A 25,353-nucleotide genomic window follows, 5' to 3' on the forward strand; every position below is an offset into this window, starting at 1 on the left:
TTTTATGAAAAAATCTCATGTAAGGATTCTCACTCAACCCAAGAAAAGTATAGATTACTACTTAATATGTGAAAAACAGATGTTACTGTTTAATATGTGAAAAGCGGATGTTCTTACTTAATCTGTTAAAAGTGAAGATTATCGTTATTTTTGTAAAAGCTGAGATTTTTATTTAGCCATTCAAAATGGAGGTTATAGTTGAACCTACATAAATTACTATTCTTAGTAAATATTTTATGAATATTTAATGAGAAGTTAAGGTAATGAATTAGGTAATTGGTCAAACCACTAAAAAATGTTGTATTGACTGTGATTGCTTGTAATATTTACATCCTTAATAACATTATTCTTTATTCTCTATATTATTCATTATTCATAATAATTTTAATTATTTGCAGAGTTATTCTAACTATCATTAAAATGTTTATACGTTTAAAATCAACTTAAAAATTAGATTTTTGTTATATCTTGCAAATTGTGATATAAGTTATTCATTTTTCTATAATCTATCATGAGACTCTCTTTGAATGATTTATTCTTGCGATCAATTTTCTTAAAATGCTCTTTAGATATTAGTTTTGATAAAGCATGCAAAAATCTACTTCACTTATACTATTCACGATACATACATTTATTCTATATATTTAAACTTAAGTTTTTATATAAAATATTCCTCATATCATTTGTCTAGTTGTCTATAGTTTCATTTATTCCATTAGCAGCCACACTTATTTCGAGCTGAATCAAATTATTTTTATCAAACATCTTTACTACATCAAGATTATTAAGATGTTTTAATTATTTTTTAACATCAAATTCACCTTTCTCTTAGATAATCTTTAAGAATGATGCTTAGGCATTCAATTATTGGCCTATTAAATGTTTATTATTATATATATTAAATATTAAAATTGACTAAAATACCCTAAAATTTACTAAACCGAATAAAATTAGAAACCTAATCAATTCTGAAGCTTTATCTCATTTTAAAATGTTTAGTTCATAATTTCCATAAAACAATCATTATCATATATTACTATAACTGTAGTAAAAATATTACCTACTATTCCGCACTGGAACTAACTCCAACGGGAGACGTGGCAACACATGATTGGCAGTGGCGGTGCCACAGGATTGGAGTTTGGAGGCACGACCGTCAGATCTCACAGAAGAAGCGTTGACCATCAGTCAAAGGGCGCCGGTCCGACGGCTGTGATTCACTGTTGATTTATTAATCAATGACCGCTTGTTTCTGGGGGGGGCGCCAAAACCCCGGCGAGTTAAAAACCCTGAATAAAGAAAGAAAAAAAAAAGAAAAAAAGAAGGCAAGAGAGAGAAAGAGAGAGAGAGAGAGAGAGAGGAAACAAAAAACTTCGCCCCAAAACGAAGATATAGAATTCAAAGCCGAGAAAGATTACAAAACCCAGCTATTATCATTCACATCACATCATAGATACATCCATAGTCGTGTATCTGCGAGCACCGATACGTTTCGGATTCGATTTCGATTTCGATTTCAGTTCTGGCGATTCATGGAGCTGCAAAACACAGTGAAAGAAGCCCTAAACGCGCTGTACCACCACCCCGACGATGCCGTTCGCATGCAAGCCGATCGGTGGCTTCAGGAGTTCCAGCGAACTCTCGATGCCTGGCAGGTGATTGATTCTCTTTATCTCCACTTTATCTGTCGTCAATCCGAATTAACCCTTCTGTTATACTTGGGACGTTGATTCGTTCGTGCCGATGTGCAAATGGGCGTGGAGTTCATGCCGTCGATTACGAGTAGTTGAGATAGAGTTCGAACTGTTCTGGTTGGTCGAGAAATGTTTGCTCGATCAGTTCTGCTGCGGACTGTTCGGCGGCACAGGGTTTTCAATTGTGTACGCGTGGGATATGTATGTCAATTTGGATGAATTGAGTTCCAAATTTGGGGGTCTTGAAGTTTTGTGTAAATTGAAACGTACAGGCTTGTTAATCCTCAGAAACCCTCTGGCGTCACTGGTAGAGGTTAGGTTTTCAACCTACTGCGGTCTGCCAACACCCCACATTTGCCACCGTGTCGGGCAAACAAACAGCATTTGACTATAGAGTTTGGCCTTTTTCAGAAGTTGGATTGGATGAAAATCTCCGTCTGACAGAGCATAATGCAAATATTTTGTTGCTTTTAATATTTTCTTTTTCTGATTTATCTTCACTCCAATTTGGATGCCATAATGGATTTAACTTACCTTCCACCAGTTTTTACTGGGTGACAGTACATGGAGCTGACATCCGTCGAGTTGCTTACTTGGCAGCATAGAGGGACCTTCTGACTTATTGCGACAATAGTTTTGCATAAACAAGAATTTAAGTTATAGTCTGAATACTTCAGACCGCGTAGATGTCCCTCAGGAGACACCCCAGCATCTTAGGTTGCATTCTTAAGTCTGGATCTAATTTCCTATAAAAGGAAAAAAAAACCTCTTACCATCTAGAAGTCTCTCACTCAATTGTTGCCTTGCTTCATCAAGTAAAGATCTAAGGGTTTATTTAATTTTGTTTTAGAAATATTTGATGTGACGAGAAGTTCTAATTTTTGTTTCTTCTCCATAGTATAAAAATAGATTCTGCTATATATAAAATGCCCCAATTCTAATATTGAAAAGCGCTTTAAATAAGTAAAAATGCTTTTGGGTTATCCCATAGCACAGGCAAATGGGCGCTAAATGACAAAGGCAGTTGCTAGACTTTCGTTATTTCCCAAATCATCGAGCAACAAGAATGATATATCAAATAACCCAAGCCAGTTTAAAATTTTGAGTTAGTTCTTTTACATAAACCATTACTAGACAAAGAGTCTTGATGAAGATTTTTGGGCTTTTGAAAATTTCACCATTACATGTCTCTCTGCATGTTTTTTCAGTGCTTTATGTTCCTAGGAGTTGAGGAGAATAACTAGTTGAGTCATTGTCTTGTGATTTGGCCAAAGGAAAAAGGCCAAATGTTTTTTGGCTCAAACTTACCCCTGAACATTTTGAAATGGTTCACTTTGTCTTAGGAATGCTAGTTCTGGGTTCACTTTGCCTTTGCCTTTGTAATGCTACTTTTTTTGGGCTCAAAATTCACTCTTGAATTAACTCATTCAAAAAGTTTAGGGGTGAATTTGAGAAAAAAAAGTCTAGGTGCTAAATTGATCAAAATACAAAAGTTCAAGAGCCAAATTGCCCTTTTTTCCATTGGCCAAAATCTCATGATAATTAAATTTATTTGCTTTAGTGATGGATGAGTGCGCTTAACAAATTTAGGAAAACGTGTCTTGGTGTATATTTGTTTGTAGATAACGTTGCTTTGTTGAATGAAACAAAAGGATATGTGCATGCCAAGGCCAAAGTATGGAGGAACATCTTAGAATCCAAGAATATTTAGATTGAGTAGATTATGTAATTTAAGTTTAGTAAAAAAGCAAAGTGTGGATGGTGATCATGTCGTTTTGAGAAAAAGTAGTTCAAATATCTTGGATCAATTTGCTTAGAAACATGGGTAGATTATTGAGATTGAGGATGAAATGCTTGGTTATTTGATCACACGATGAAAACCAGTAAAAGCTCATGTGAAGAGATTGGAGGAATGAAAAAAATTGTAGTAAAAGAGATTTGAGGAAGACCAAGAAAACTTTGTGGGAGATTCTTAGGCATGGTACGTGTTATAATTATCTTATAGAAGATATAATCATGGATAGAGATGAGCAGGGAACTAAACTTGATGGGAGATTCTTAGGCATGGTACGTGTTATAATTATCTTATAGAAGATATAATCATGGATCTATGAGCAGGGAACTAAACCCCATGTAACTGACTCCACCTCGTGGGATTGAGGTTTTGTATGTTGTCGTCGTTGATCTCATGATAAAGCTCAACTAAGTTATACTCATTCTTGGGTATGGCCTTTCTACTAGGAGAATTAAGAGTTGTGGCTTATTATTCCCTTTATGATGTCATTTGGCATCTTTGATTTGAAAGAATAGGAGAGCTTTTGAGAATTTGAAAGTTCTTTTTGTCTCGAGGGAAATACTCTCTCTTTCACTCTCTCACATTTCTTTTCTTTTCTCTTTTTTTCGAGGGGGAGTGGGCTCTCTCTTTTGACTCTTTTGTGAAGTTTGTGGATGACTTTACTTTGTAGAAGTTGAGGTATCTTATGTAAAGGGTTTTCTCCTAAAATTGGTTCTTTTGTATGTGCCATTACCTTTCAAAAGAAAAATGATTTCTCCCAACCTTTTGGAAATGTTTCAAAGTGCTGTTATCACATTGGTGTATTTTGAGTGTTCTGATCAAGTTGTACTCTTTGGTTCTTGACACCAATATAAAGCTTCACAAGCTTTTATTTCTAGTGTACTATTGTACTGTCTCTTTACTAAGCTTCCATGTCGTATATCTTGGCTTACCTATGTACTTTGTCAGGTCCTGAGGTGCTTGGCAGGCTTGTATAACACATTTGGCAAGTGTGATAAGTGCTGGTGCTAGATATTGCCTTGCGACACTTAGCTATAGATATTTCTTGGTTCATAATTTTATGCTACAAACCAATGACATCTGTATTTAAGCACAATGACTCCTATTAAATGATACCATTTTTTTTCCCTCTAACTCAGCTTTTGGTCCATTAACAATTGTCCTTAGCTGCAGTTTTTCCTTGTGTCATTAAAAAAATACCTTTGACTGTGTATAGCTGAGATGATGGTTGTTCCATATTATGAGAATTGGCATGCTTTATTTTGCTGTATTCAAACAAATTGAATAAGCTAAAGATGATATATCTTATTCTTTAACTTTCCCTTTAATCCTTTTAGGGTTAACTGATTTGTTATTGCTTGTTAGGTCTCTGATAATTTGCTCCATGATGCTAGTAGCAATCAAGAAACATTAATCTTTTGTTCCCAAACCCTCAGAAGCAAGGTAATATGTTTCTCCTGGTCTTCATTTGCAGTGCATTTGAGGTTCCTACCAAATGCTACTTCTACCATGTTATTCACCTGTGAATATATGTGTTTCTATTTGAATTTATTAACTCTAATTTAGGTTTTGCTACATCAAATCAGTCCCTTGCTACTCGCCATAATGAAAGTACCTTTCCTTTTCTTTTCAACAGGTACAACGAGATTTTGAAGAGTTGCCTTCGGAAGCATTTCGCCCATTACGCGATTCTTTAACTGTAAGTGAATGCCTATATTTTTACACTTAAATAATTGTAAGATTTGATAGCACCTATTGATGGAATTGGTGAAACTATAAAACAACATATCAAGCCCTAATCTCACTAAGTGGGGCCAACTAGATGAATTCTAGCTCACCAATCATTTTGATCTATAGCCTTATCTTTTGTAAGGCCCTTATAATCCATATCACACCTAAGGGTCTCTCACCAAGTTTTCTTTGGTCTTCTTTTACCTCTTTTGCTAAATACTTGATCCATTGTGTCTACTCTCCTCGTAGGAGCCTCTATTGATGTTCTCATTTGACTAAATCATCTTAATTGTGTCTTATGCATATTATCTTTAGTAGGAGCCACTTTGACCTTATCAGAAATAACCTCATTTCTAATTTTATCTTTCTTGTATGGCCTAACATCCATCTTAATGTCCTCATCTCTATCACACTCATATTTTGCACATATTGGTGCTTTGCTGCCTAACATGCTGTGTGAATTGTTGAAAGTTATAACTGTCATTGCTAATTCCCATTGGAAATAGGAATTGTGTTATGTTTGCATTTATCATTTATATCATTGAAACTGTGGCATCGCTAATTTCCATGGGTATTGGAAAGGAAAGTTATCTTTTACACTGATCATTTATAATAAGCTAAGTGTGCTTATCATTCTTTTCTTTCAATGCATCATTTGTAATCTAAAGTGTGCTCTTTTATTCTCTTCTTTCTTGATAAATGCAAGGAGTGTTCTACCACAACCATTATAAAGACATTTGAGCATCTGTGATGGTAATGAGGGATGTGTTTTTTGTATGTTGAAAACTAACATTTTCAGCAATATGTGGAAATTTCAAATATACATTATGGTTTAGTCAGTCCCGTTTGTTGCAGTCATTATTCTTCCATGAAATGTGATGGTGGGTCTCTTTTGGGAAGGAAGTTGTCTGGAATCCATCAATTTCAGGGGACCCAAACTCCTCCCTAGTTTCTAGCCTAATTTTCTGATATTCTTAGTTCTCGATTAGCTCTGTTAATATGTTGCTGTCTTCTGCTATCACATGGAAATTTGTTTTCTTTCTTGTGATTGCAGAGCTTATTAAAAACATTTCACAAAGGCCCTCCAAAAGTTAGAACCCAGGTATTATAGTTTTCTATCTATAAACATATGCTTGTACACATGCACAACATGGTATGCATGATGTGCCGTTATATCCTGCTAAAATTTGTTTTTGTAGATTAGTCTTGCCGTTGCTGCATTGGCTGTTCACGTTCCAGCTCACGATTGGGGTGATGGTGGCATTGTAAATTGGCTTAGAGATGAGTTGAATTCTCATCTTGAATGCATAGCAAGTTTTCTTGAACTTCTAAGAGTCCTGCCTGAGGTACACAGAATTCTATTTAGAAGAACTATTTAATTTACCTAACTATTGTCTCTGTTAGGGAAATCATACCTGACAAAATTGTTTAATTGGCCTATACAAATAAGTGCTATCTGATGCTAGTCTTCAGGATTTGGATGTGGATCATTAATACCACTTGAAATAAATACATTAACTGAAGTTAAGGTATTTCTTAAATGTGATGTGAGGAGCAAGTTATGCGATATATGCACTTTAAATTAGTATGAAATATCAGCAAAAGAAATACAGCTCTAGCTGTTTATTTTGCTTGATTCACTCATCCATGAATTGATTTATGAAAACACTTCCAATTATGTAATTATGGTGCATTATTTCCAAATTATTATTAGCTAATACTTCTAGATTGTTGATGGTTTTGATGTCTCGTTCTGTTGAATGTTAACAAACTAAATAATTGGGCTAAAATGTTTCTGGAATTAAGTAGGGAACAACATGAAATATTAATGAAGGTTATAAGAAGAAGTGAAATCAAAATTCTTGTACATATTTCTTTTTGTGATTTTTAAAGAACTTAAGAACCCTTGATGATTTTCCGCAAAACATCAACTTCAACTGCAGTATGAGGTATCTTGATGTTGTGGAAATCCTAGTCAAGTTGGGTTGAAGTTTGCATGGTATAGAAGAATTTCTATCTTCGAGATATTATTACTTTACACAGATTATTTTACTATTTTTGCCAATATATGTCCAGAGAAAAGAAATATTTATCTATTAACAAGTCCTTGCATGTAATTGTGTGATTCTTATTTAAAACTAATGCGATACTTGAATACAGGTGTATAGTAATTGTAACAACAATAGTCACATGCCTTAATCCCACTAGGTGGGGTTATTCTAGACCTCTATCCATCTGTCTAGAATATATTATATTTGATCTGATGAATTTTATGTTGCCTCTCAGCTACTTAATGCAACCCTCCTTGTTATCATTTAGGATTGGCAGTGAATAGGAGGAATTACGAGGCCTGCTCCCATTCTTGGGTACACCATCCCAATGCCTTACATTGGCATGTGTTAGCATGGTCGTGACACGCTACATCTCACAGACTGACTTGTGTTGCAAGGCCCGATATATCCTCTTTCTTAGTCTGTTTTGGGGAAAAACATTGCAACCTAGATTGTTTGAACTTGCTTTGGACACTGTCTGCATATGGATGTGTCCCATGGATTGTGCTGGTTAACAGAAGATCCCTTCAAGAATTAGATGCTAATTCACTTAGAAACTGATTCTATACGGTGTTGATGCTATAGTTTTCCAGAACTTTCTGAGCACTTTCTTGTTTTTACTACCAGGAGGCATTCAACTACAAGATAGCAGCTCGTCCTGATAGACGGCGCCAATTTGAGAAGGAACTTGCCTCTGCAATGGAAGTTGCTCTTAGTATCTTGACTGCCTGTTTGAATATTAATGAACTTAAGGAGCAGGTGGGAACTAATGTTTTGTTGCTTTAGATGTAATGCTGTTCTAATATTGGAGTAGATCTTTTGGAATTGTTGATTGCTTTTCATTCATCGCCAATATGCTTTTGAGTTTTGATGAGAGAGAACCGATTTTAGATGTATCAGCTTCTAGTTCCCTTTAAATTGCAGGCTCACAAAAAATTACTAGTTTGGGAAATGGAATGGATTATGGAAATAAAGAGTGTAGTTGTCTTTAAGTAGTTTGCTTTTACTGTTTATATGGATGACTATTATATTTACATTGCTAAAATCTATCAGATAAGCCTTTTTTGATCTTCCAACAATTTATTACTTTTTGTGCTTGTTGGTGAATGATCTTTGAAATATTGGTGAAACAATAGAGAATAGAGTTAGCTTTGTTGATGAGATTTATAAATTGCTGGCTAAAGCCCCTGTAAGGGTTTCTTATGTAAGGTCTAGGTTTCCCTTGTTTGGACCAAACCTTTAGTTGATCCTTTGTTATGCAAAGGGCAAAGGAATTCATTCCACGACATTAGAAATATGTTTTCTTTGAGTTAATGATGATTCATAAACAAATTGCGTAATGGTTAGTCAATGTTCATGGTTATGTTAGTCCAATCATCACAAAAAAGAAGCCGAAGTAATAATTCTAACATCAGTTTTCAAGAAATTATTGAAATTTTTATCACTACATCTTTCATTGAGCTTGATTTAGCTTCTCTCGCTTAATACATTCATCATGTCTTTTTTGTGAGACTAAAATTTCTTGGAACCTACTTTTTGTTTACACCGCCCGCCCCCCCCCCCCCCCCCCCCCAAAAAAAAAAAAAAAAAAAAAAAAAACTGTTAGTTGATAAGGTTGACCATTTAAAATATTATCTATTGCTTTTATATATCATTTTTCTTATAACTTTTTGATTGTCTGTTTTTCTGGCAGGTTCTTGAGGCATTTGCTTCTTGGCTTCGTCTTAGGCATAGGTGTGTATTTTTGTTTTTGGTTTCTTAAATTCAAGATTTAGTTCTTTTAGGAATGAAAGTAATTGGCAATGGTTTTGATCCTTTTTCAATAATGTTATTATCTTTGCTCCGGTTGTTAATGTTACCTCCTTGACAAAGATAATAGTATCACTCTGGTGTTGAACTGAAATGAACTGGCCTATTATGTTACTCACATGACAACTGATAAGAGTTGACTGCTGGGCAAAGTATTTGGTTCTTCTGGCATTATTTGTCTTAATTGATGCATGGTAAGAGTGAATTCACATGTTTTCCCAAGGAGAACAGCTGTCAATATGTTCTGTTGCTAGAACATGAGGGCCATGATATTTGAGCGTGTTATTAAGGTTTGCTACATGACCGTAGTTACCAGGAACGTGATACATTCCATGCTGTGGTACAGGAATAGGTATGGGGTATGTTAGTGTCACGGCCTAAGCCTGACAGTTCCCTTCCTACCCAATCCAATAAGAATCATGAGGACTTTACGCCCAAACAGATAGCGGAACAGAGAGAAAGAAGGAGAATTAGTGAGAACAGAGAGAAGAACAAAGAGCAGCAGAGAAAATAGGGAGAGAGACCGTGAGAATTCTCAGATTTTTCATAATGCTTTCCCTTACATGACTAGGGGAATTATACCAGCGCCTGGGGGAGAAGATTCTCCTGCCAGGGTGGGCCCTACGCCCCTAACAAACTCGGGAATCTCTAACTTCCCTGCATGTGGCGATAACAACCTGCCTTCTAGAAGTTACAACAGTAAAATGAAGAGCTGATCTCTTAACAGTAGAGAAAATACAGCAAGCAGTAATGAGCTATAATAGTTGGCAACAAGAAGATTCAAAATAGCTCGGAAAAGAGGGTCCTCTCGTGACAGTTAGTGTGCTGATTTTGTGGTATGAAGAGAGTGGGCTAAATTGGTTTGTTATTCTGGGTCATGGTATGTTTTATTCCATTCTCTTGCTACGGAGAGGGTAGAATTCACGTAGCCAAATTCACCTAGTAGAATTCGGGATTGTGATTGTTGTTGTTTATTAGAATAGTGTTTTCATTTGTAAATTGTATACTAGTGATGCGAATTACTCGAGTTTATAAAAATTAGTAGCAGCACTTCCTAAAGCTCAAGTGATTTTCCATGCAGCTTGTGGAATTTGCCTAGTATGTGAACAAGGGCTTCCTATTGGCTAAGAAAACTAGTTAACTGTAGATGGCTTTATGATTGGAAGTATTGGTGGATTTTGCCGATATTTACCTTAGATTGGGATGGAGATCGTTCTTTATTTCTGTCTTGCATGTCCATGTTTTGCTTGAGAATCTGAGATAGTCCTGATTTTATATTTTCTGTTGATGTAAATATTATAAAATCTTTGTTGAGCATGGTTTTCATAACGCTCAACTTCCCCACCACAGTTTACACAATAGAATCCTCAGAACTTGTTTGAATATCTTTCCATTTCAGGATCGCTGCTTCTACGCTTGCTTCTCATCCATTGGTGCTAACAGCTCTTTCTAGCTTGAATTCTGATATCCTTTCAGAGGCATCTGTGAATGGTACTGTGATCAGCACATGTAATGCTTATATTTGGTCATCACTAGTTATGAAACTGTTTTTGTTGTTATGTGAACGCTTTATATTATGTGGTTGTTCCTTTTTTTGGGATAATTTATATTGTCATTGTAATGTGTCATGACCCAAGGATTCATAGAAGGGCAATATAGTAATAGGTTGATAATAGTTGTTAGAAGTTATTTTAGATATTTTAGCATTTGGTTAGAAGCACATGGGTGCTGTTATGTAGTTAGTTAGGAGCAAATATGCCTATATAAGGCTCTACATCCTCCCCCCATTTCTGTCCATTTTTCCTCTCCAATGTTCTGTTCTTGAGTCTATTTCATCAGATCCTTTTGATTGTCAATCCAATCCTAGGCTAAACTCTAGGTACATGACAATTGGTATCAGAGCCATCGTTCCTTGGCAGTTCTCTCTGTTAAGTAATTCCAGCGATCGTAGCAATAATCAGCGTTCGACGAATATCTAATGATACAGGTGAACTCTTGAGGAGCTGCAATAGTACTGATCGAACTCACCAGGAGCTCCAACAAAGTCGATCGAATCCTCAGGAGACTGCAATAGAGCCCGTCCTAAGCCTTTGATTAGCTCAACTACAGCAGAGCAGTCGCTCATCGGCTATAATTTCAATCGATTCTAGACGAGAAGACGAGGCAGAGGCGTTTACGAAAACCGACAGTAGCAGACGAGTTCGAGTGGTGATTTTCTTTCCGCATTTCAGATCTCAGTCAGAAGGAAACAAGGATTGATTGAAACTGAGATTCATTGGTGAATTTCGACGTTCGGGACATAAGCAACCAGACGATTTTTGGTTGAATCTCGGAATTTGATTCCATGGCCCGAGGAGGAAATTGTTGCAATAGGTTCGACTTGAAGAGGAACAACACTTGCAATTCGCCACTCCTTGAATCAAAGTCGAAGGTGAGTTAGGTTGCTGAAGGCGACTTTGAAGAACTGGGGGAATCACAAGAAGTTGATTCTCGGCAGATCAGTTGCCGACGGTTGCTACAGTGGCCATCCGGACAGAGTCGCTTGAATTCCGAAGCCAAGCCAGGGTCCTTCGGCCATTGGACGGTGATTGGGTGTGGGTAATGACCGTTGTAAGTCTTGATTGGTGGTGGCGATTGCAATAATTCTTAGGCTGTTGTTTCTCCATTCCATCGCTACAAAGTAGTTTTGGCTCGAAGTTGTAGGCGAATTTTGTTCAGAGAGACGGATTCCTCCGACTTTGTTGCTTGTGAGTTTCGACACCCTAGACTGCTAATTTCCAAATCGGAAGGCATTTGAGGCGAGAATAGGAGGCTTTGGCAGCAGGCGAGCCATGAGGTCGCGACTGGTGTAGGAGTTTCGAGTGATCGCGAGCAAGTCAGGAGGCTGTTTATCCATTGTGTTAGTCAACTCTAATGGGCAATTTAGTTGTAGATCAGAGTGGCGCAGAGGATTTAACGGATTTCGTGTGAGAAGTGGATTCTTACAACTTATCCAGCTCCTTGATTGTTGGTGCTGGAGGCTGTGAGCAAAGGAAACAAGAGGTAGATTTTGGCTAACTTGGGTCAACGTGGAAAGGCAGAGAAGAGCGGGTGCCCCAACTATTGAGTTGCAATTGAGGTAAGTATAGGAATTGTTATAATAGGCAAAACAAAAGTGTGTACAGAATTCCCATTCCTTGGCTGCCGAAGTATGCTGTTGGTGAAAAGTCAGCCATGGGGAGTAGTGCATATATGAGACCATTGGAGTCTCAATTGCAGCAGAAGAATGCTGCATTTTCAGTGGGAAATTTTGCTCGTGAATCCATGGGAAGCGGTGGAAGCATGAGGCAATTGGAGCCTCAATGGCAGCAGAAGAAGGTTGCGATTTCAGCTAGCAACAATAAGAATCAAGAGTAGTTTATTCAGAAGAATCAGGCTTGGGAAAGGTTGGATAATGTGTCTAGCTGAATTGACAAGGGAGCAAGCAGTGGGATTCATGAAATGTGCGAGGAATTCGGTCGTATGTTCTGTGAGAAGCTGCAGGAGTTTCCGATGGTACTGACTAGGAAGTATCATTTCAACTTCCCGGTGGAATATTTCGATGATTATCACAGAAGTTTTAACAAAGAGGACTTCCTTAAAATGGAGTAGTCAAGACAAGAGTTAATACACTTGAATGAAAGAAATGAAGGGTCAATGAAGGGATTTACAGAAGAAGCAAGGCCCCTTGCATTACCGCAAGTGACGAGCCCATTATATGGAGAATCAACTAATGTGGGGAATGCGATTGTTGGGAAAGCTAAGGATTCCTTGGCTTGGGTTAAAATAGGCAGCGAGAAGATGGAGACAACACTAGTTGGAGGATATCTTACCATCGACATAAAAGACTCTAGCATTAAACAATATGATGGTGTTGCTGTCATTTCAGAAGGGTCAAGCTAGATTGCAGAAGATGCTGATTTCTCTTCCAGCCAAGGGAAGTTTTCTGCAAATTATGACCTTGATACTAGTTCTATTCACCAGCAACAAATTCAAAGTGGTGAGGAATTCTTGAAGCCGGTTGTAGCTGGGGAAAAGCTAAAGGAGGCAGCTGAAGAAGTCAAAGGTTTTGTCAAAGGGAACAAAACTCCCACTGGTGTGTTGGTTCTTCCTCTAGTTAGCAAATCCAAATGCTTGTCTATTACATTGAGGGACGAACAGATGGCTGAAGAACTAGTTAGTCAACCCTCTGTATTCAAAACAACACACAACGAAGATGATGAGTAGAGGGGAACATATGTGGTAGCTGGTCGGTTGTGCGAGTTTCGGAATGATCGACATTTGAAGGTTGTAGGGTTGCAGATTTCAGTTGCTACCTGCGACAAGGAGCGGCTAAATTCATTGAAGGCATTTGATGTGGACACATTGACAGGTTTTGGCATTATATTGGATCCCTAGACTATGGGTACTAGCAACCTTAATTTAGTAGCTATTGCAAACCCAAGGGAAATAATATGTTACTCTTTGGAGGAAGATGCAGCCTTGAAATGATTATCATTTTTGTTTCAATTGAGAACCCAAAAATGAAGAAGAAGAGACCTAGGAGGAAGAAGGAAAGAAAGATGAATCAGATAGAGAATGCTGGAATTGGATGAAGAGCCATGGCTACTTATTGCAAGTTCTTGAGGACAAGAACTCTCTCAAGGAGGGAGGAATTGTCATGACCCAAGGATCCATAGAAGGGTAATATAGTAATAGGTTGATAATAGTTGTTAGAAGATAATTTTAGATATTTTAACATTTGGTTAGAAGCATATGGGCGCTGTTATGCAGTTAGTTAGGAGCAAATATGCCTATATAAGGCTATGTAAACGGATGAGATTTTCATGCTTGAATTGATTAAATGAAAATCTGATTCTCTCTCTACAATTCTCTCCATTCTCCCTCTTGTTTCTCTCTACTGCTCTCCCTCATTTCTCTCTACATCCTCTCCCCATTTCTGTTCATTTTTCCTCTCTAATGTTCCATCAGATCCTTTTGATTGTCAATCCATTCCTAGGTTAAACCCTAGGTACATGACATAATGCTGCATCAGGATCACCCTTCATTGGAATGCATTGTTCATTTGTTCTCAATTGGGTGTTGGACCTTAAGGGATATGACTTGTTTTAGAATTTATCCTAAAGGCATATGCATAGTATTTAGAATGTTTTGTTGTCATATGTCTTCTAACAATCAGGTTGTCGAACTGGTCTGATTCTTGACAAATATTGTTATTTGACCAGGAGTCAGGTGCCACATGAATGATCCTGAGCTGCCATAAAAGGGTGTCCCCAGTGCACAAGGCTCCCTGCTTTTCAGTGAGGGTTGGGGGAAGGTCCATTAAAGGGTGTGGTTGACTGCCATGTTTTAATGCAAACTAAATGTCTAAGAAAAGGGTAATATGAATGAAGAAACTAGACTTAATTCTCTTCAGATCAACCTTTTGTATTTCATATAGGAGACCATATACGAAAGAGGGTGAGCTTGGTCATCATTAAGGTTGCTCCATTGTGGCTTGAGTGATGTATTCAAAACATGGAAACAACCTCTCTGCATGTGGGCATAAATCTGCATACATCTGAGGTTCTAAAAACCAATAATGCTGGGAGTCAGGTGCACTGAATATTCTTTTGCATGTGTAGAAAAGATAAAATCATGTAAATTCATGAAGGTTGAAAGTATGAATGAGTGAGGAAAGCTCGGGGGAGACATTCTGTTTGGACCTTGAGGCACCTATTCTATTGTCCTCTAGTACTTTTTTTTTTTCCTATGGGTAATCGTGTACTATTCTTGGATGCTTGAAAAGGTTGCATCATATCTATTGTCACATGAGCTTTTTGGTTACCTGTGGATGTGTTAAATTATTGTTTTTCTTAATTGAAACATGCATTAGCCAAAGGTTTTGGTATCATTCAGTTTAGCTTATTTCTTTCACATGAACTTTGTGCAGGATTCTTAGTTTTAATTTTGGTGCCATTCTAAATTTTTATTCTTGTACGCTACATATTCATTGCATTCTTGATACATTGATTCATATGGTTCGTGTATGGATCATTGATGTCACTTCATCAGCCTGGAGATCCAGATCTAAAAATGTTACTTAAGTGTAATGGGAAAGGAGTTATCAGAAGTGGACAAATGTTTGTTGATATAACAGGCTTCCATTGTGGTGTTCATGATGATGGTAGAAGGCTTCTTGGTTGAGATTCTCTATGGTTGCTATGCCAGGAATTAAATTCTGACATTGGCCCATGTACTGAGGCCAAAGAACAAAAATTTTACTAGACATAGATTAAGAGCATGATACGAGAATGTGAATCTATGGAAAATATGTATATGTATACAAATAATTAGAAGTAAAAAGATTGGTATAAAATGCCTCATTTATTTGTTAGAGAATAGGTATAAAGGGTATTGATATTTAAATGACTAACCATACAAATAATGATGCTTAAAATTTAATTAATAAAAGTTATGATTTATAAATTTAGGCATGTGTCATGACCCTAAGGGCGGATAAGGGTATGATTATAATTAGTCTAAAAGGGGGTAAGGCTGTATTTAGCTTGATTCATGTAATAAGCAGCTGTTGTACCTAACAGTTATGGCTGTAGCTGTTTGTACACTTTCGATTACAATCGAAAGGTTGCCTATAAAAGGAAACCAGGCGCCTGAGGATGGAAATTATGAAATGAGATAAGATATAATTCTTTCCGTCCAAATTTCTTTCCCTCCTCTCTCTCAATTCTCCATCCTACTTTCAAATTCTCTCTCTCTCTCTCTCTCTCTCTCTCATTCTATTCAAATTCCTACGGCTACAATTCTTTCTAGAATTGTATAAATCTCAAATCTGAGACTTATCATTTTGTTATCAGAGCTGGTTGTCCTCGGCTACAAAGGCAATGATTAGATCAAGCAAGTGAGGCGTTACAACAATGTAGAAGCAATGGCGGAAGGTATGCGTCTGAAGCAATTGGTAACACGAATGGAGGTGTTAGAGTTCGGTATGACTCAGACACATGAGGCGATCACTCAAGGAAGAGAGGATCAGATCGCTTCAAGGGAAGGAATGCAACGTGAATTGGAGAAGCATTGGGAGACAATTGACCAGTATGGATAGAGGATCAATAGCATGTTCAACATGATATCCTCCTTACTGCAATTCAGGTTGCCACCTGAATTCCCACCCCAATCGACTGCAGATCCAAGTCATTCTGGCCACGGAATACTCCTGAGGCCTGATGGAATGGTGGAGCCAAGTGAGTTATTAGAGGAGGATACTGGAGGATCGGTAAGAGGACTAAATCTCCATACTAATAGTCATACCCTGATGCCTCGTTTGCATATTCCCCTATTTGATGGATCCAATCCAAGCCTAGGTGGTGGATCCGTAGATGTGAGGGATTCTTCCAATTATGCAATGTACCTGAAATGCACAGGGTAACCATGGAGCGACCTATCTTAATGATGTAGTTGACTCCTGGTATCAGGGGTGGATCAAAGCTGAGGAGATGGAGGCAAGGTGGAATGAGTTTGCAGAGGAGTTGTGTGTAAGGTTTGGGGAGAAGAACATGTTTGATGTGATTGATGAGTTCAAAATGCTGAAGTGGGGACAGTGATGGAATATTTGGATGAGTTTGAAGAATTGAGGGCCCTGATGTGGAATGTTCAACCATATCTAACTGAGCAGTATTTTGTATTCAATTTTGTAAGTGGCTTGAGGGGAGAACTGAGGTTTATGGTAAAAAAGATGATGCCTACCATAGTGAGGCAGGTTGCGGAAAAAGGCCAAATTACAAGAGTTGACATTGGAAGCCATATTCAGAAAAAATAAGGTGTTGCCTAAGACTAGCTCTAACCCTCAACAAACAATGGGAGTGAATTTGAAGGGGATTAGTGCAGGTGTGTTTTTGGGATCTCCTAAGACAAATTCTAATGTGGCAAAGGGGACTACAGAGAAGGCAATTGGGGTTATGCTACAAGTATGGAGATAGATATAGCCCAAACCACCAATGTAAAAGGTAATTGTTGAAGATGGAAGGCAGAGAAAAGGAAAAAGAAGATGAAGAAGGGGAGGACATTGGGGAAGGTAGCAAAAGAAGCAAAAGTGGAAAATGAAGGAGGGGAGATCTCCTTCCATGCGTTGAAAGGGGGACCCACGGGGAAAATCATTAAGGTGAAAGGTCAAGTAGGGAAGAGGAGGCTGATGGTTCTCATAGATAATGGCAACACCCATAGCTTCTTAAATGAAGCTACTGCCATCGATCTAAAGTGTAAACTGATGGCCACTACACCACTATCCGTTACGGTGGCAAATGGAAACCATATGTATAGCCACTACAAGTGTGCTGATTTCAAATGGCTCATGTAGGGAAGGGAATTCTCTATGGATTTAAGGGTCTTAGAGTTGGGAGGATGCAATATTGTGTTGGGGGTTGATTGGATGAGGACAGTTAGGCCTCTGACATTTGACTTTAACAAACTAGGGGTAACGATGGATGTGGTAGGAGAGAAACTATCGCTTGTGGGGAGTCTTGAAACAGGGGAGTGTAAACTTATTTTAGGGAAGAAGTTGTAGAAGTTATTGAAGAAGAGGAAGGAGAATGCATGGAAAGGAGGGACACTGAGGAGAAGAAGTCAGAACCTACACTGCCCCAAGATGAGGTAACAAATTTGGACACCCTCAATGTACTTTTTAACTGAATTTAGGGATCTTTTTGTTGAGCCTACCTCACTCTCCCCTACCCGATCTCTGGACCATTCCATTCCTCTTAAACCTAATTCAGAACCAGTTAATATCAGACCCTATCGTTATTCACATGTGCAAAAGTTTGAAATTGAAAGACAAGTTAAACAAATGCTATCAATCTCAATTATACAACCTAGCCAAAGTCCTTTTGCCTTAACAATCCTATTAGTAAAAAAGAAAGATGGCACCTGGCGGTTTTGTGTAGATTACCGCTAGCTCAATACCCTCACCATCAAGAATAAATTCCCTATACCTATCATAGAAGATTTAATGGATGAATTACATGGGGCAACCATTTTTTCCAAACTAGACTTGAGATTAGAATACCACCAAATCAGAATGCGCCCTACTGATATCCCAAAAACAACATTTCGTACCCATCAAGGCCTATATGAGTTTCTTGTCATGCCATTCGGGCATTATTAATGCCCTTGCTACCTTCCAAGCCTTGATGAATCAATTATTTGCACCCTACGTAAGGAAATTTATATTAGTATTCTTTGATGACATATTCATTTATAGCCCTAACTTGAAACCACACCTAACCCACCTATGGAAAACTTTTGAGATCCTTAAATTCAATCAACTGTATGTCAAAATGTCTAAGTGCCTATTCGCAAAGAAGGAGGTGGAATATTTGGGGCATGTGATCTTGGGTGAAGGGGTTAGTACGGACCCGAGGAAAATATCATCTATGACAGAATGGCCTAGACCTTCCACAGTTAAGGAGCTAAGGGGCTTTTTGGTATTGACAGGATACTAGAGAAGGTTTGTTCCACATTATGGGACAATCAACAAACCCTTGACAGAGTTGTTGAAGAAAGATAAGTTCCAATGGAATCCCAAAGTAGAGACAACCTTCACAACACTTAAGGAGGCCATGACCCAAACCCTGCCTGATTTTTCAAAAACTTGTGGTGGAGACTAATGCTAGTGATATGGGGGTTGGTGTGGTGCTCATGCAAGAGGGAAGACCACTGGCATACATTAGTCAGGCCTTAGTCCCAAAATTTGGGACTATGTGTGTATGATAAGGAGTTATTAGCAGTATTAGTAGCTGTGGACAAGTCGAGGCACTATCTGGAGAGCAACCACTTCATCGTAAAGATCAATCATGAAAGCTTAAGGTATCTGTTACAGCAAAGGTTACATACCCAATTGCAAAAGAAAGGAGTATCCAAACTACTGGGTTTGGATTATACAATCCACTACAGGTAAGGGAAAGAGAACAAAGTGGTAGATGCACTGTCTAGGAGAGAAGGAGAAGTCAATTGTAATGCAATCACAGCAGTGGTACCTAATTGGGTAAAGGAAATCACAAAAAGCTATGTGCACACTGAGTGGCTTAAGGAATTGTAGGAGCAACTGGCTGTGGAGCCAACTGGGAATAGAGGGTATACATTGTCTAATGGGCTGATTAGATATCGGGGCAGAATAGTTGTGGGGAATGACCAGAGGCTAAAGGGAAGAATCTTGCAATCCCTTCATGACTCACCCTTGGGGGGACACTCAAGGATTAATGCTACTTACCACAAGGTAAGGCAACTCTTCTTTTGGCCGGGACTAAAGAAAGAAGTGGTGGAGTTTGTGTTAGCCTGCCTTACCTGCTAGGGATGCAAGCATGGGCATGTGGCCTTATCGGGATTACTCCAACAATTAGCCATTCCAGAACAGGCTTGGGAGGGATATCCATGGATTTCATAGAAGGGTTGCCTAAATCAGAGGGCAAGGATGTCATTCTGGTGATTGTGGATAGATTGACTAAATTTGCACACTTTGTAAATTTAGTCTTAGATTTGGTGACCACGATCCATGGGGGGCCAAAATCCGTAGGGTTCCAAAATCAATCGTGTCCGACCGAGACAAGATTTTCACAAGTCATTTCTGGCAAGAGTTATTTAAAGGGTTGGGAGTAGGGTTGCATATGTCTACAACCTACCATCCGGAGATGGATGGGAAAATTGAAAGAGTTAATCAATGTCTGGAGTCTCACTTAAGGTGTATGTGCTTTGCCAAACCCAAGAGTTGGAATAGATGGCTGTCAATGGCACAATGGTGGTACAACTCAAGCTATTACATCACCATTAAAAAGCCCCCATTTGAAGCACTATTTGGATAAAAGGCTCCTATTCTAGTTGCCCTAATGAATGCCCCCACAACAGTGTCTGCAGTGGAGGACTATCTACAACTCAGAATAGAATGAAGCAAGTGGCTAATAAGAAAAAAGAGTGACAGGGTATTCAATGTGGGTGACAAGGTGCACCTTAAGGTCAAGAGGTTCCTCCAACACTTTTTCTCAGCAACTCTAGCTTCTAAATTGAGCCCTAAGTACTTTGGGCCATACATTGTGCTTGCTAAAGTGGGCAAGGTAGCTTACAAGCTACAATTGCCAGAGGGAACACTCACTCACCCTATGTTCCATGTCTCACTGCTGAAAAAAGCAGTAGAACCTACAGCCATTACAAGTGCAAATCTCCCTTCAGTAGATGAAGACATGGAAGTAACTATGGAGCCCCAGGCCATTGTGGACCGCAAGATTACTTACAAGGATGCACTGCCACTCACTGAGGTGTTAATCCAGTGGAGGCATCTACGCCTAGACAATACTACCTAGGAGAATCTTCCGGATTTGCTGAAATAGTATCCATGGGCAGCCCATCTTCTGTCCTTTTTTGGGGACAAGAAAGATCTCAAGGGGAGGGGAAAATGTCACGACCCTAAGGGCGGGCAAGGGTATGATTGTAATTAGTCTAAAAGGGGGTAAGGTTGTAATTAGCCTAATGCATGTAATAAGCAGTTGTTGTACCTAGCAGTTATAGCTGTAGCCACTTGTACACTTTCGGTTACAACCGAAAGGCTGCCTATAAAAGGAAACCAGGCACCTGAGGATGGGAATTATGAAATGAGATAAGACATAATTCTTTTCCTCCAAATCTCTATCTCAATTCTCCCTCCTACTTTCAAATTCTCTCTCTCTCTCTCTCCCTCTTTCTATTCAAATTCCTACGGCTACAATTCTTTCCAGAATTGTATAAGTCTCAGATCTGAGACTTATCAGCATGCTAGGCAGGAAAAAAAAACACTGACATGTGATCATAAATAGTGTCTGAATGGCTAAAAAATTGAATTTCTTTCAACAAGCTCAAAATATTGCAACGAAATTCATAAAATAAAGAAAACGGGTGCAAGTACAAAGTAGTAAAAAGTAATCAAAGGAGCATTATAAAAGCCAAGAAAGTAAAAGAAGGATGATTTTTATTAGCTGAGTTATCAGAAATGACAATGATCTTTCTTAACTACATTAGCCGCATATCACTTTCCCCCATGACGTGAAAAAATGACTGTTGCATTTTCAAAAATAACAAAAAGTTCCTTTCTCTTTCCTCTTCCTCTTCTGGTGAAACTCTCTCTCTCTCCCCTACTTTGGACTTCATGCTGGTGTTTGTGGCAGTTTCTCTTCCTCATTCCCTCCCCCCCTCATGTAGAGTACTGCCATTGCTGGGGGTTGTCTTGAATTAGTTGAGAATCAGAAAACATGCCCTTATTTTTGTTCGATTTTCAATTAGAAGAAACAAAAGAGCCATTGGCAGTTAAAACCCACAAATTGACTGCAGAAGCAATTGGGTCTTGAGAATTGGCTTACATTAGTTCAGCTTATAAGCGGGACAAAAATGTGGGAATCATCACAGCAGTCCCCAATGCGAATTCAAGGAGATGAGGAAACTTAAATATAGTGATGAAAGATGGAGAAATCAATCAGAGAATCAACTAAAAGTTCTGAAATAAATCTGAAAATGGACATACCCCGAGAAAGGTTGGTCCATTGGAGGATGGCGTATCACTTCTGGTTTTTGCTTCTGCCATGGCTGAAACCCTCTTGAGGACACTGCAACCCCCATCACTGGGGGTTCAGCCTTGGGATAGCTACTGCCGGTGTATGTTTTTTTAACTTTTAAATATATTTATATATTTACTATCATTTTATATAAATTTATATGCAAATATTTATATATATTTAGTTTATATTTTTGTTAGTGCTGCATATAAATATATTTAGTTTTTGTCTTTTGTTGAGAGAATATATTTATATATATTTTGTTTACAGTTATACATAAATATATTTTATGTAAATACATAGAAAAAATATTTATTTATATTTTAGAAATATATTTTAGTTCATAGTTATTTTTGTAATTGCAATATATTTTTGTGATTAAAATATAATAGAGGAGATCTAAAGAGAGATAGGAGAGAGAGAGAGCGAGAGTTATGTGAGAGAGGAGAGGAGAGAGAAAGGGAGAGTTTAAAAACTAGGGGCAAAATGGTGAATTCATACGATCTGTTAATGGCAGGGGCTGTCATTGTCTTCTGATAAATCAGGGATGTTTGTGTTTTTTGCTACACCTCAAGGGTGCTGGTAAACCGGTGTAATTTACCCAAATTTTTTATTTGTATCTTGGGTTTTCTTGGCAAGGTGAAGAGGTAAAGTTGGTAATGGCATGGGAGTCATGATTCAGAAGAGGATTCTATCCTGTCCTCTTTGTATCTTTTGGGAGGTATACCCTCTGGTGCTATTGCTGCTTTGGCATTGATCTTTCAAAAATATTTTCTTTTTGGGTTTTTTGGGGGGAAGAATAAACTTTATTTTCTTTTTGGGTTTTTTTGGGGGAAGAATAAACTTTCTTTATGGTTTCTTCACAGCTTTTCCTTATTAAGCTGTCTTATAATTCTTCTTTGAAGCTGTAATAAGATATTTTTGCTTGTAAGGTTATTTAAACCTTAACCAGGGGATGATTTAGAAAGGAGGTATATGTGATCCTGGAGCATTAATGGTATAAAACAGTTAACTGAGTCTTCCAGGGCTGCAAATTCAAAAGAGGGCATTGAAAAAAAGGTGTTTTCTGACCTCTCTCCTCTCCTCTAAATGGTTCTCTACAAGGCTTTAATCATATCACCAAACAGGATTCATGTTATCCTTGTTGACAGGAACACGGTTGATGATTAAAGAAAGTTATTCAAGCTTGTAAAACATTCTTGATATTCCTGGAAAGGCAGGATGAACATTTTTCTTTTGTTTCTTTTCTTTTCTGGTAGCTGAAAAACTGGATCAACTTAAGAGCGGCACTTGTACCTCAAGGGGAGAACTCATTTTTGATGATTTTGTGAATAGAGTAGTTGTAGAAGTGAACTTCACATGAATCCTTTGACGTATTCATTCACCAATATGGTTAGTCATTCCTTACATGTGATTTTTTTTTTTCTCCATCTTGCAATTAATAGTTCCTAAATTATGTTCCATTTAAGTGGCATCAAATTTTCTGGGCTGCCTTTTTGCTGTTTTGTGCAGTTACCCAGAGCTGTGGGCTTACTTAGTCTATACTGGGTTTTTTATGCATCTTGATTCATGATATGTAAAATATTACATAGACTATATCTGGATTCCAACTGCTCAGTACCTTTGAGTGTGGTATATCGGGCCATTCATACTTCTTACATATATTCCTGTGGTATTTCTTTTATGTTGTTTTACTTGAATTATTGCTCTTTTCCTGTTTATAGCTTCACTTCGTTAATATCATATTTTCTCCTGTGAGATTTTACTCTTTTTCTTTTTATCTTTTTACTTTTTCTCCTTCCCATCCTCTGGGATATTAACATTATTGATAGTCCTAACGATGTCTCTCCCTCTCTCTCTATATATGTGTCTGTGTGTGTTTCTCTCTCTACTGCTACTTATCCTGCTTGATATTTGTAAAATTGGACTGGAAAATCATCGATGCAACTTACTAAAATCTTATGGTGTATCCTTCTGAAGAAATTTTTACAGACTGTAGCAAGTTATTGTGAATGTTGAGCATTGTTGTTACTGTGAGGTACTTGCCTTTACTTGTATGTGTTGTTAATTGTTGTTACTGTGGGTTACTTGCCTTTGCTTTTATATCTCAATAAACTAATCCAGAAACTTTTAAACATGATTATACTTAATATCTGTTGATACAATAACAATACATCACAAGCCTTAATCCCACTAGGTGGAAAAAATATTCATTTAATGTTGTTACTAGGGGCAGATCTACATGCGAGCTGCCTTGGGCTGAAATTAAAATTAATTTTTTATTTAAAAAAATAATTTTTAATAATAAATTAGTCTAAAAAAAATTATAGCCCACCCTAAAATCTGTGATGTATAGTTTTACATATTAAAAAAAATTTTCAGCCTCCCCTTACATAAATTTCTAGATCCACCCCTGGTTGTTACCAAGTCATTTTGTTGATGTGGTATCACCAAATAATTATATCACAACATGTGTGTTGTTGTTTAGATTATTTAGATATTATACATTATTATCTCTAATACTTTATAAATACATAAATCCAATGCATGTTTGGTAATTGAAGTTATATGGCTAATTTTGATTGGATTTTCATGCATTCTGTTCTATCACCGTTATAGAGAATGTTTTTTCCACCATGTGGGGTCAGCTATGTGAGTTCTGGCTGTCCAACCATCTCTAGCCATTACATGTCAAAACATTTTGATAGGCCCCCGGTCCATTGGACCTACCAAAGGCGTCCCAAAGGGCAGGGGCAAGGAGGTAAAGTGGGTGGAGGGTAGTAGGGGAAATAGCTGGTTTGTTTGTAACAAACCAGCATGTGCTGCCAGAGGCAGTTATGCTGAGTAGGATGGGGTATAAATAAGAGAAAGAGAGTGAGAGAGAGGGGGGGAATTTTGTAGAAGGTTGTTGGAGAGTTGGGGCCTCTCGAATGCCCTATTGTTCTTTCTTTTTAGCAAGCTGTGTAAAAACTCCAATTGGAATTGAGGAATTGAATAGAAATTCAGAGCATTAGTTTGGAATCCCAACATTTTGGTATCAGAGCCAGGTTGTCGATCACCATGGTAAACTTGAGCGAGAGAGTGGGGGACCTGGAGGAGGAGGTCGATACGATGAGGGGAGAGATTCAAGCCATAGATCGAAATGTAGCAGAGATGCTCGAACAGTTCGCCATCATGCGAACAAGATTGGATGAATAGGAACGGGAGAGGAAGGCGAAGACCCATGGGGGTGAATGGCCAATGGAGTTTAACCAAGATTCTGACGTGACCCCTGGAGTCGGCATGAACCGAAGAATGGGGGGGGGGGGGGGGCACGAGTGCCGGATGGCAGCAAGACGGGAGAGGTTGGCAGCTGGAGATGCCGACCTTCGAGGGAGACAATCCGGATGACTGGATATTCCGAGCGGAGAGGTACTTCACGATCAACCAGCTGTCCGATGATGAGAAGATCGAGTCCGTTGCGTTGTGCTTCGAGGCAGGGGCCCTTGCTTGGTTCCAGTAGGAGTCTAGGCGCAGGGGAATCCGTAGCTGGGAGGGGCTCAAGCAAGGTATTCTCAACCGATTCCGCCCAACCCAAGAGGGGTCACTAGAGGAGAGGTTCTTGGCTCTCCGACAAGAAGGGGTTGTCAAGGATTACAGGCTGATGTTTGAGACTTTGGCCGTGCCAGTGTCAGAAGTCTCTGAGGCGT

General features: G+C 38.3%; 1 protein-coding gene across 2 annotated transcripts in view; it reads left to right on the forward strand.

Moving 5' to 3' along the window:
- Positions 1 to 1,304: 1,304 nt before the first annotated feature.
- The window catches only part of LOC127795921 (transportin MOS14), a 67,931-nt gene continuing 43,882 nt past the window's right edge, over positions 1,305 to 25,353 (forward strand). The window contains exons 1-8 of one of the 2 annotated variants that reach the window (XM_052327900.1): positions 1,305 to 1,655; positions 4,855 to 4,932; positions 5,126 to 5,188; positions 6,275 to 6,322; positions 6,420 to 6,566; positions 7,899 to 8,030; positions 8,965 to 9,005; positions 10,480 to 10,571. In XM_052327900.1, the coding sequence (XP_052183860.1) occupies positions 1,533 to 1,655; positions 4,855 to 4,932; positions 5,126 to 5,188; positions 6,275 to 6,322; positions 6,420 to 6,566; positions 7,899 to 8,030; positions 8,965 to 9,005; positions 10,480 to 10,571 (724 nt within the window). In that variant the 5' untranslated portion in view covers positions 1,305 to 1,532. Of the gene's footprint in view, positions 1,656 to 4,854; positions 4,933 to 5,123; positions 5,189 to 6,274; positions 6,323 to 6,419; positions 6,567 to 7,898; positions 8,031 to 8,964; positions 9,006 to 10,479; positions 10,572 to 25,353 lie in introns of those variants that run through there. The other variant, XM_052327901.1, reaches the window with a different exon arrangement.

Source organism: Diospyros lotus, chromosome 2, assembly GCF_014633365.1.
Source record: "Diospyros lotus cultivar Yz01 chromosome 2, ASM1463336v1, whole genome shotgun sequence".
Taxonomy (NCBI): Eukaryota; Viridiplantae; Streptophyta; class Magnoliopsida; order Ericales; family Ebenaceae; genus Diospyros; species Diospyros lotus.